This window comes from Sphaeramia orbicularis, chromosome 9 (genome assembly GCF_902148855.1).
Source record: "Sphaeramia orbicularis chromosome 9, fSphaOr1.1, whole genome shotgun sequence".
NCBI lineage: Eukaryota > Metazoa > Chordata > Actinopteri > Kurtiformes > Apogonidae > Sphaeramia > Sphaeramia orbicularis.
This window is the reverse complement of record NC_043965.1, coordinates 28,017,357-28,029,801: the sequence shown is the minus strand read 5'-3', so window position 1 is coordinate 28,029,801 and position 12,445 is coordinate 28,017,357. Positions and strand designations below refer to the sequence as shown.

The window sequence follows — 12,445 nt, the reverse complement described above, 5'->3', positions numbered from 1 at the left end:
ATTGTTCTTAAGACATTTCAGGTTGTCCATGTTATTCCAAATTTTAAGGAAACTTTGTAGATATAAACATTTTCATAATGTAATTTGACTTTTTCACTGTTATTATTTTATTGGTCCGGCCCTCTTGAGATCATATTGGGCTGAACTAAAATGAGTCTGACACCCCTGTTTTATAGGAATACATTTCACTAGGGCACTGTGTTAGTTCATTAACAATTTGCAAAAATGCTTCCACAAATGTAGATATGTCTTTTGGAGCAAGACTGTTTGTTTTTTCATCAGTTTGTGGAATTAAAGTATATTTCAGACACTAATTTGGCAGAAACCGTGTTAGTGTTAGCCACAGTGTCATGTGTTCTGCTAATTGGATGGATGTTGAAAGTATACTCTACTACATAAGGGAGTTGTCTATCGCTGAATTACAGTGGTTGCAGACATCATCACATGTTATTCAGGCTCTGTAGACCCAATAGAAGAAATATGGGAAAGCTTACATCTACATTATCATGCAATACATTATATGAACAGAAATAGTGGGTTATATCACACATGCAGCCTGTAGGACTTTACATTTTCACTGATAAAGAAAACTATCAGTTGTTATAAGAGTTTGGTGTTAATAATTATCACAAAAAAATTACATCAGTATTTATCTAAAGAGGACCTGAAACAATAAGTAATATTACTGTGCTTTATTTACACTACAATTAAACTTGTTATTCACTTGGATTTATTAGAAAACTAGATTGCAGATACAAGGGTTTCTTGAATGAGAGTTAAAGAACCATATGATTACCTGTGGCTTAAAATGATTATTTATGGTCAGAATGTGACAAATATCTCAGAAATCTAGAGGTAGAGCATGCAAAAGAATTACAATTTTAAATCGACATTGAGTAAAATTAAATTAAAACTAGAGGTAGACCGATATATAGATTTTTTGTAATATCGGCCATTAACCTTTTTTGAAAGCCGATATTTGATCAGTAGTAAAAATGTTCTAAGTTATTTGATCAGGCACTTGTGTGGGTAGCACTTGAAGTTCAATAAATGTTAAAAGAGTACTATGTGTACATGGATTAATAATTTCATTTATACTGCTGCATAAAAATCTTAATTATCTGAGTGTTTCAGTTGTATTTTACAGTCAATGTGCTAAAAAAAAAACAAAAAAAAAAAACAATCGACCTTAAATATCAGCCTCAAAAACTGGCTGTAGATATCGGTTATCAGCTGACCAAATTTTTTAAAAACTGGCATCGGCCTTAGAAAAACCTGTATCAGACAACCTCTAGTTAAAACAACCTCTAAAACATCCTATGAGCATTTCAGATGACAGTTTAAATATTTACCCTGAAAACTGCAATGATATTTATCTCCATACAAAATGATATTGTGATCGTTGTATTCATCATTTTATGGTCAAGCCAATCAAACACCTGAATCCAATATGTCCCAATACTTTGGTCTATATAAGTGTTTGTGTTCATGTTGATGTTTGTTTTGTGGTGGGTACCAGTCATTTGTTAGCATTAGCAAGGTGTGTTACCAAGTTCACAGTGATTTTGGAGGCTGACATCTGTGATAACAGCCATACAATAACTGTATTTGTGTTCTGACCCAAAGGTTACAACATATTTTACAGAGAATGCAGGAAGCAAAAGGGTTCAAATTACGAAGTTCTTTATTTTTAATTTAAGGTAGGTGTTGATTTATCCTATTTTTAACCCCTCCTTGTGCCCTAAACAAAAAGAAAACCCAAAGTTTCAAAGGCAAAACAAGGACCAAGGTGAGCCGGCTCAGACCAACCCCGTACAGGACCGTCAGAACTGGCCACGTACCGCTACCCCTACCCTAACAAACACATTCCTGCGACTAAATCCTGTCAAAAGAAAAACCGAAAACAGGACATCTGGACTCACCTGGTCAAACAAAAAGCAATGGCTAACAAAAAGCTAATGCGCCACCAACATGCCATTTCGGAACGGCAGCGCAAACCACCTGGTGCGTGTGTGTGCGTTCTGGAATGGCGTCGGAGCTGGAGCAGGAGGTGAGGCAGAGAGAGAGAGAGAGAACGAGCCCAGCACCTGTGTCCAACCTATAGTCCTTGTGCCGGTGGGAAACCAATTGACCGCCCATCAAAAAAGCACACTAAATACAGAATATAATACAAAAATACTACAAAGGTAGAAATAGCAACAAGAAGAGAGCAATGATCACCCAACAAAACAAAGTAAGAATTACAACAAAAAGAACCCACAGAAGACAAAGGGGGAAAAAGGTGCACCAGAACATAATTTGTAAAAACCTAACTTGTGCTCTTAAGTGCTTCAGGTTTTCTCTTCTGCCTCTCCAACACTAGGTACTGATAACACAGCACAACACAAACTTCACAGAAGCTCACATAAATGTTACATAGAGAATGATGACATCTTTGACCATGTGAGATGTAACACGTTCCATTTTTCTTCTGTTTTGCCCACAGAGTCTGTCTGTCAGGAGCGCAGTACTGGAGCTCTATATTCATATTATACCTTGAAAAGAAAGGTTTCATTGCAGTGTTCCATATCGCTTTACAATATTCTGTTAAGACTGATCATGTATCAAACAATGAATTAATGCTGATGCCGCTAATAGATAAAGGAGTGATGTACAGTCGATGCTTTGAATGCCTTAGAAGTAGCAGTGCAGTGATCTAAGCAGACAGGATGGCATGTAGCAGATCATAGAACACTCATTACAGCTGGAAGACACATGAGACTTGACTTGAACTTGCAGATAATGACTTGTTAGCATCTCCGTATCATACTGTTCTGGTGAAATTGCCTCTGTAGTGGTGTATGTCCCCAGTCGTGGAGATGACTGCAGATGTGTGACCATCGACATCTGACATTTTCTTCTTTATTGCACAAGTGTCTGAACATATACAAGAATATGACTGTGAACTTTAACACCTGCGGCTTGTTTTTGGGTTAACTAACGAACTTAACTTTATTACACCCTTTAACGCAATTTGTGAGCTAACAATGGTTTACCGAACACAGAGGCTCAACAAACGCTAAATCTGTTTCTGGGCTGGTTGTGCTTCTGTCGTTTCTGCTTCCATTTCAAGGAGATACATTTATAACGAGAATCCATATGGTGTTCTAATTTTGCATTATTTGGAATGTGATGGAATTGGCCACAACTGAGGACAACCTTATTAAAGCCAACTCTTTGCTTTGGTTCCAAAAGTATTCATTTTGTATTCATTTTATTAGTGTATGATAAAAATAATACAGTTTTATTTGATTTGAAGCATTTATAATGTTGATTTTGATTGGCTTCGCCCCATTGAACCCCCACCGGTCCTCCAACCCCACCATTCTCCTGCGTCCTCCCCCCTTCCATTTTTTCTGGATCCACCACTATTATCAAAAATATTGTCAAAACTGTGTTAAAAATCTTTTTTTTTTTTTTTTTTTAACCAAATCTGCATAATATGTCAACGGAAATACATTACAGAAACAAGTGGTGCCAGGCAAAACAAACCCTACCCCTCACACATATTTTTGGCATAGATCCAGCTGATGTCATCATGTCTATGCATGTGCTGATGTCATCATATCAATTGCCTCTATATATGTGGCAAGTAATTGATGTTTTTATAGACATTTAAATTTCACCCATTATAAGTAAGTGGGGAAAAAATAAAATTTACAAAATTCATTAAAAATTTGAACTTTGACCTACTTTTTCCAAAATGTAACTACATCTATTCTGGGTCACTGCCAATCTATAAACCCAGTTTGGTATGAATTCAACCAATAGTTTTGCTGCTAGAGTGTTAACAAACAAACCAGTCCAAAAACAAAACTCCTTGCCTCCGCTTCAGGGGGTGGGGTAATACAGTGAAATGAAGCTACAAGAACATATCCACATTCTAACACAGACCCCCGACATTCATGTTAAAATCAGCCCTGTAATGCAACACTTTCACCAACCAGCCCAGAAAGGGGATAACGCAAAATGTGTTGAATGAACGCGTTGGGGTTAATGTATTAATGAGCGAGCCCAGAAACGACCCCTGGTTTGTTGAGACATAAAAGCAGCAATTAAAGTCTTGAGCCTGAATAAAGTGTAAATGTTTTGCACATATAGTCTATATAATGCAGAGACTGGAATTACCTAATCACTCAGTAATTCGAGAACAATAAATTAAATATGTAACAATATTGTAATAAGAATGTACAGATCATCATCAAATCACTCAGTTTGTTGACTCATTGGCTGGTGACTAGTGGTAAAATTTGAGGAATTACGTTATATTTAATGGCTGTGGTTTTAAGCTCTTTAATAGAAGTGTTTAAGTGAAAGGAAGTGAAGCAGAGAGGGGATGTTACAGAGAAGATGAAGGGGCAGAATTCTGTGTCATGCATTGTTTGTTGTCTGCAGATGCAAATCTTGCAGACGCTTTGAGCTACAATATAGATGAGGAAGACAAGGTTCACTGCTGAGGAAAATAATGAAAAGAACCCAGCGTGGAAAGGTGGCCTGTACTCGTTTGTGTTGTACATATGGAATAGGGACAATAATAAAACCGTACAGATGTGAGGTGATTTCAAGTAAGTTGCAAAATCACTAAAAACAACATAAACAAACGTGATGAATAGAGAATGACACAAAAGCAGGCGATACAATAGGAACTGGAACAGGAAGAGGAGGTCTGTCAGAACATCGCATACTGATGAGGCATGGATGTATCTATTTCGATGCCATTCAACAGCCAAATGACTCATTACTGTGTTTAGCACATGAATCCATACGCTTATATATAGTATAGGATGGATTCGTATTGAAATAAATGCATCAGGTCATTATATTATACATTATTATACATTATATTATATTATTATTATAATGTGAGTTTATTGTAACTTTTATTGTATTATTATAGTTAAAGGTGCTGGAGACTTTCGTGACCAATTTTTCATCAAATCTGTAAAACCTCAGTCATATCCTAAGTATCACAAATCTGCAAGGCTTTCTGTGATTACTCACCTGAATCTCTTGCATTACAGTGAACAATTTCGAAGTGCCATCCACCATAAACAAACCATGTGTTTACGTACAAATCGACCCGGGACGTCACTCGGGCATCTTTGGAATTTTGTCGCGACTTGCATTGTGGGAAACGGAGGTTCGCGCAGCCACCTGACAGTGGCAGCGCGACCATTTACATGGATGAAACCATATTACATGGATGAAACAAACATGAGAAACGCGGAAACGGCTGGAGGAATATGCATAGAAGGAAGAGAGTTCCTTTCCATTTCCGATCGTGTCTGTTCCAGCTGCCGCTGTAAGGTGGCTGTGCGAGCCTTCGCTTCCAGCTATGCACGTCACGACAAAATTCCAAAGCTGCCCGAGTAACCTCCCGGCTCGGTTTGTAAACACATGGGCTGTTTATGGTGGATGGCACTTTGAAATTGTTCACTGTAATGCAGGAGATTCAGGTGAGTATTCACAGAAAGACTTACAGATTCGTGATACTTAGGCTATGACTGAGATTTTACAGATTTGATGAAAAATTGGTCACAAAAGTCTCCAGCACCTTTAACTCATTTATAATGTTCTTTTCAGGTAGCTGATTTGTAAACTCCAATAAAAGTTATTATTACTATTATTATTATTATTATTATTATTATTATTATTGCAAATAAGAAATTGATTTTACCTTAGAGACCAGGGCCCATTACAAAATTACACAAAAATTACACTGAAGAATATATATTAAATAGTATATTTTTCAGTTCCAGATCCTTGTTACCAAATGTTTAGTGCCTTTATAGATCCACTGTGATGTTTAAGTTTAACGCTTGTGTGTAAATGATAAACTGAGGCATAATATTGTTAAATTTCGGTTGTTTTTCTTAAGAAATTTCAGGTCAATTTTGTGTGAATGGTAGTTTGGAAATGTAAAATTATTTCCATACATAAAAACATTTTCATAATGCAATTCTAATTTTTTTGCACTAAAACAATGAGAAAAACAGGCTATTCTACTGTTACTTTACTGGTCCAAACCACTTTAGATCAGATGGATGTGTGTGTGATCCCTGAACTAAAATGACTTTGACACTCGTGCTTTAATCCCTGGGGTCAAGTGAGGAAATACTCCAAAAACCTTTTATGAGGAAAAAAAAATATTAGAAACCTCAGAAAGAGCCACAGAGGAGGAATCCTTGTTCCAGACAATTTAATAAACAATGAATGTGGAGGATTTATAAATATTTGACCATTTATAATATTAAGAAACACTTGATTATACAGAGGTTTAACATATTAAATGGATTGTGTTGTCTCTAAATAATAACCTTATATCAGACTGTAAAGCTTTATTAACTTATGAGGGTCCTGTCCTGTCAGGTCTCCATGTGCATGTTTCCGTCCTCTACTGCTCTGCAAATATTAACATCTGGTTGATCATCACCATCATCACCGTCACAGTTGAACATTTGTCCATCACCTGCAGGATCGTAGCATAGTTTGAAACTCTTCAGATGTTTCTTTCTGCAGTTTTTCATACATTAGAGCTGTTAAATATGCATTTCTCTTTGTGTTTTAGATTAAATCAGTGGATGTTTCAGTTTCTGTATTAGTTCACACATGCATCCAGGTAGTTACTTGCTAAATTTATTTCTATTACACTTATTGGACTTAATCTCTTATCAATAAACTAACTCTTCTTCCTCTCTCAATTGCAATACTTTTCATTAATTCATTTATTTCTACCTACAATTGGTTCACCCAAATGTCAGAAATGTGTTCTTTGTTGCACTTGTGACCACAAACACAACACTGCAACACACCGATGTTGAACAACCAAAAAACAAGTGGTGCCAGGCACAACAAACCCCGCCCCTCGCACGTGTTGTAGCTTATTTGGCATCGACCCAGAATGGTGACAGGGATGAGAAGATAATAAAGGTGGAGAAAGATGCTCGAGTCTTTGGATTTTTACAAGAAAAAGCTGGAAAGCAGACTGATGTTAAAAAGAGTTGTATGTAATATTTGCACTGATATCTAAAAGTATCTTTAGTGTTCAGAATAAAGTTACTGAACAAGTGGTGCCAGGCACAACAAACCCCACCCCTCACACATATTGCATCTTATTTTGGCATCGATCCAGCTGATGTCATCATATATATGCATGTGATGATGTCAGCATATCAACTGCCTCTAAATACGTGCAAAGTTTGAAGTAAACTGAAACAAAATTGGTGTTTTTATAGACATTTCAAATTTCACCCATTATAAGTAAATGGGAAAAAAAGATTTAAAAAATTCATAAAAAATATGAACTTTGACCTACTTTTCCCAAAATGTAATCACATCTATTCTGGGTCACTGGCAATGTATAAACCCTATTTGGTATGAATTCAACCCATAGCTTTGCTGCTAGAGTGTAAACAAACAAAGAAACAAACAAACAAACGATGAACCAAAAACAATACCCCTTGCCTCCCCTTCATGGGAGTGGGCTAAAAAGGTTATTTGGTTGCTATGGAAATACCTAAATAATATATATTTTCTGCAAATTCACACAGAGTGATTGGATTAGCCTGAAAGCAGATGTGTGTGTCGGCATGCCAAAGCAGGATTAATCAGTTTTATGGACATGTATGTTAAAATATTTGCATTTCCTCACATGTTGCATTAAGAACCCCATGTGCTTTACTTGTTATTAATACACTCCAGTGTGTTTAACCATTAGAATGCAAACACACCCGCTTTGTTCACATGTGTATTCAAATTGGCGCGCTCTCCTGTGACACTTACGAACCCGGGGCTTGCATATATGTTTGTAATGAGCCGCTCATTTCCATATGCAGCTGTTTATTACCCCATACGGGCATTAGACGGAGTACTTGTCATTTAAGTTGTGTCATAAAGAATTAGGACACTGTTGACAGAGGCAGTCGGTTCATCTTCTATGTTCTACGTCTGAACGCCAACTCATGTTGAGCAGAAAACCATCCCCTGTGATTCAGTTTCATAAAGAAAAGACAACACAAATTCTTGAGTTTGATTTGTGGTTCAGTGCAACTGCACTGACAGATGTGATATTATGTTCCGACTGTGATTCTTTTTATCGAATTATTAGAAGATTTACTCTGAAAAGGTCAAAGTCTGTCTGTGGCACCTGTTTGGTTTGGTAGCACAGATTTTCATTCCACACAACAGTGAATCCCATTACATTCAAATTACACAAGCATAATCATGTCTGTTTAATTGAAACGATCATATCCTTCAATGGAGCAGTCCCTGTAGATACATTTCCTCTTAATATACTTCATTCCACTGTCTATTAGACACGTAGAGCTTCCAATGTAGAACTTCTAATAAATCAACAACAGAGTACGCATCCCTGTATGACAATTTTACTTGATTATATTTAGTCCTTTGCTAACCTCCAAATTAATGTTTGAAGGATTATTGTAATTGTTTTAACCCTTAAAGACCTAGAACTCTTACATGGTGCCATCCAAAATGAACCTTTCCTGGTTTATCACAATTTATTATTTATATTATATATATAAATTCTGCATTTCATATATTTCAGGTATATATTTGTATATGTTTTAAGTTCAACTGTGCACCTTTTCTTTTTTGTAACTGAAACATCTTTAACCCATTAAGACCCAGTGTTAGTTTTGTGGCAATTTTTCTGTATATTTAACCTTTCTTAAGTGATTTATCACCAGTTACTGTAGTATTATCTGTTGTATTTGTGTTTTTTCTGTGAAAATCAGGTATTTTCCTACATTTAATTTACTAATCATGTAGATGTTCATAAAAACTCAGAGAAAGTTGAGGGTTCATTCATTCATTCATTCATTTTCTGAACCCGCTTTATCCTCACTACGGTCACGGGGGTCGCTTGGAGCCTATCCCAGCTACATAGGGGCGAAGGCGGGGTACACCCTGGACATTTCGCCAGTTCATCACAGGGCTGACATATAGAGACAAACAATCACTCTCGCATTCACACCTATGGACAATTTAGATGAACCAGTTACCCTATCAGTGCATGTCTTTGGATTGTGGGAGGAAGCCGGAGTACCCGGAGAGAACCCACGCAGACACGAGGAGAACACGCAAACTCCACACAGAAAGGTCCCACCCCTGTCGACTGGTGTTGGAATTGAACCTAGGACCTTCTTGCTGTGAGGCACGAGTGCTAACCACTGCACCACCGTGTCGCCATAAGTTGAGGGTTGTTATATTAAAAATTGAAAAAAAAGTTACTTTTCCAGCAAAATTTATGATTAAGTGAACATAAAAACAAGTGTCTCTATCCACGGTAATTTGTCAAACTACAGGGTGTCCCAAAAAATTTACATCATTTGAGATGTCTATATTGGGGTGACTACATCAGTGTCTTTCAACCTTGGGATCGTGACCCTACGTGGGGTCGCCTGGAATTCAAATGGGGTCCCCTGAAATTTTGAGTAATTGATAAAAATTACAAAAAAAATAAAAAATTAATGATTCAATATGTATTTCATTATAATTAAAACACCACACACTTTTCTTAATAAAAATCAAGTTCAAATAAAATGCAGATATAATATCTGAGAGGGCATATTTTGATTGACTCGATCATGTGACCATCTGCTTTACTACGCTTCAACCTGCCCGGATACAGTCGCAGTCAGAAAACTGGACCGAATAGAGAATGGAAAGATTTCTTCACCCACCTGGCCCTGCTAAGACATTTCCAAGAGAAAAATGTCTCTGTTTTGAATGTCTGGGGTCGCCAGAAATTTGATGTAAAAATGGGGTCACGAGCCAAAAAAAGTTAGGAACCACTGGACTACATGGTCAGCAGAAATGATACTTAATAGGAATTATTTTGGACATGAAATGTTTTATTCTACAAATTAAAAAAAAAAAAAAATTCTGGGGGATGGTAATTTTATAATGTTCCAAAGTTATTACAAATGTTCAATGTGTGCGCCACTTGTGACGCGGCATACATCAAGTCGGTAGTGACTTGAGGGATCACTAACAATCTATAAACCCAATTTGGTATGAATTCAACCAATAGTTTTGCTGCTAGAGTGTGAACAAGGAAATAAACAAACCGAACCAAAAACAGTACCCCTCACCTCCCCTTTGGAGGGCGGGGTAATAAAATGCACCACTAAAGTAACGTCACAAGCAAAAGGTGTGTTCATATTGTAACTCAGAGCAGAAGAAACAGCTGTGGTACTCCAGCTGTGACGCTTCAACAACCCTCAGTTTTCAACAGGTATAAAAATATGCAGTGAATGTATTGTGTTTGGCACTGGATAAATTGAAGCTGTGACCTGCTGCATCTTATTCAACATCTGCTCAGGAACAGGGTCTTCAAGGTGACAGTCGGGCAAGAAATGTAACGCAGGAATGTTTTCCACATGCCTCCTAATAGATGACTCCCCCGAATGAAGAGGTTTTTCCACTGCACGTTGACCAAATATGCATGCGTGGGTGTCTTGCGGTCTGAAATTCAATGTGTTTATTTAAGTTTTAAAGCTCCAGCATATGGCTGCAGCCGTAGAAATCTGCTCTTTGGATCAGTTTGGTTTTGTGGTGTTTTGTTTTTTCAGGCACGGAGAAAATTCGACCACTCGCTTTTAGATTTCATGTGTGCAATAGTAATTAATTCTAAAAAAAATGCTAATTCATCCACGTTTCTGTTCTGTTTTTTATCCCAGGTATTCCAGGGCAACTTCGACAACGACACACACAGAAAGAATGTGATAGACCCGCCCATCTACGCTCGGCTCATCCGGATCCTACCCTGGTCGTGGTACGGGAGGATCACTTTGCGTGCTGAAATCCTCGGATGCACAGAAGAAGAGTGAAATCCTCTGCTCCATCTTTCTGCCATCCTCCCTGGTCCTTGGGATGCTGGGATATCCCACCCAGTATTACAAAAATAAACTGTGCAACCTGTAAAAATAAATAAATTTCAAATGGATTTTTCAAGAATAAGTGTTTGGTTGTGGTGGGTTGCTGTTTGTTCTTTTGTACAATGGTTTAAAACCTGCCCCGGTTTCACTTTTGTCTTTTAATTTCCTCTTTAAAGCGTGATCTTTGTCTTTTTATTCTACTCGAGATTTACCATCCTGTTTGGAATGAACTGTAATATACATGGGAGGGATGGGGTGGTGGTGTGGGTGGAGGGGTGGGTGAGTGGGGTGGTTGGAAAGGGGGCCTCACTTTGGTTTTAACTTGTCACCATGGAAGCTATTGTACAGTGTCACTTTTTATCAAAGATGTGAAATCTGTCTGCCGTGCTTCATTGGACATAATTAACCAACATCATTTCATGACTAAAAACTGTCTAAAAAACTGTCGGAAACCATGTAGAAATCACACGTTATCACATTATCAAATATATTTTTACTTTGAGTACTACACTTCCTCATGCCATGCTTTCACCCTAATGGACAATGACATTACTCCATCTGTCAAAACGCTATAACTGATCCTGTATTATATGTAAAAGACTAAGAAATTGCATGGTGCGTGAATTATAAATGTATATTACGACAAATCATTTAAAACCTCCAGCCCTGAGAGCAACGGCTATGATTTAGGGACCTATTTTTATGTGCATTTTTAAATAGTTCTGAAACATTAAAAACACACTGCAAAAGCTTAACAGACAATGACGGATACAACATGTGAGACAATAAACTAATACTGCAGTTGAAGGTAGTCAGCTACAACAGCACTGACACTGAGGCGAATAGGCTGTCTCTAGCGCTAAGTATCCATCCTGTTTTGTTTTTTTTTTTTTAATTATCGCTATACTTTTTCTAGGATGTTTGGGATTATTGTTTGTGCTTTTTCCTTTATTTTAATTTTGTTGTATTTATTTCTCTGTCTCAGCTGTCAGATCCATTGAACTATGTTAAATGTCTTTGTGTTTGTCTTGAAGATTTGAGTTGAATCGATTTAAAAAGCTCAGGATAGATGTCACACATAATAACCCACAAATGTACAATTTTTTTTTTTTTTTTTTGGCCACCTATTTAAGATTTCTGTGTGTCCTTATTTAACAAAACTGTCATTTGAGTAAGAGCTGTTCTTTAATTCATGTCCATATGCATAAGTGAATTACTGAAAGTTGTTCTTTTTTATTTTCTTTCATCCCTTTCATTATAATATATGACGGCATATTAGAGCCACATAATGAGAATAAAGTCATAATATAATGAGAATAAAGTCGTACTCACTCATCAAATAATGTAAAAGTTTAAACATTTTGTGAAGTTATACTTTCTTTTGGGGTTTATGCACGGCCACATACTGAGCCTATCCCCCCATCAACATATTCTCAGTAGTCTAAGGACTTTGAAGCGAGTTTGCACACATTTGGGTTTGTTTTGTCATAAGAACCGAACTGATT

General features: G+C 37.0%; 1 protein-coding gene across 3 annotated transcripts in view; it reads left to right on the top strand.

Moving 5' to 3' along the window:
- edil3a (EGF-like repeats and discoidin I-like domains 3a) overlaps positions 1–11,992 on the top strand; it is a 175,284-nt gene extending 163,292 nt beyond the window's left edge. For all 3 annotated transcript variants that reach the window (XM_030143458.1, XM_030143457.1, XM_030143456.1), the window contains one exon: positions 10,743–11,992. In XM_030143458.1, the coding sequence (XP_029999318.1) occupies positions 10,743–10,892 (150 nt within the window). In that variant the 3' untranslated portion in view covers positions 10,893–11,992. The remainder of the gene's footprint in view (positions 1–10,742) is intronic.
- The last annotated feature ends 453 nt before the right edge of the window (positions 11,993–12,445 follow it).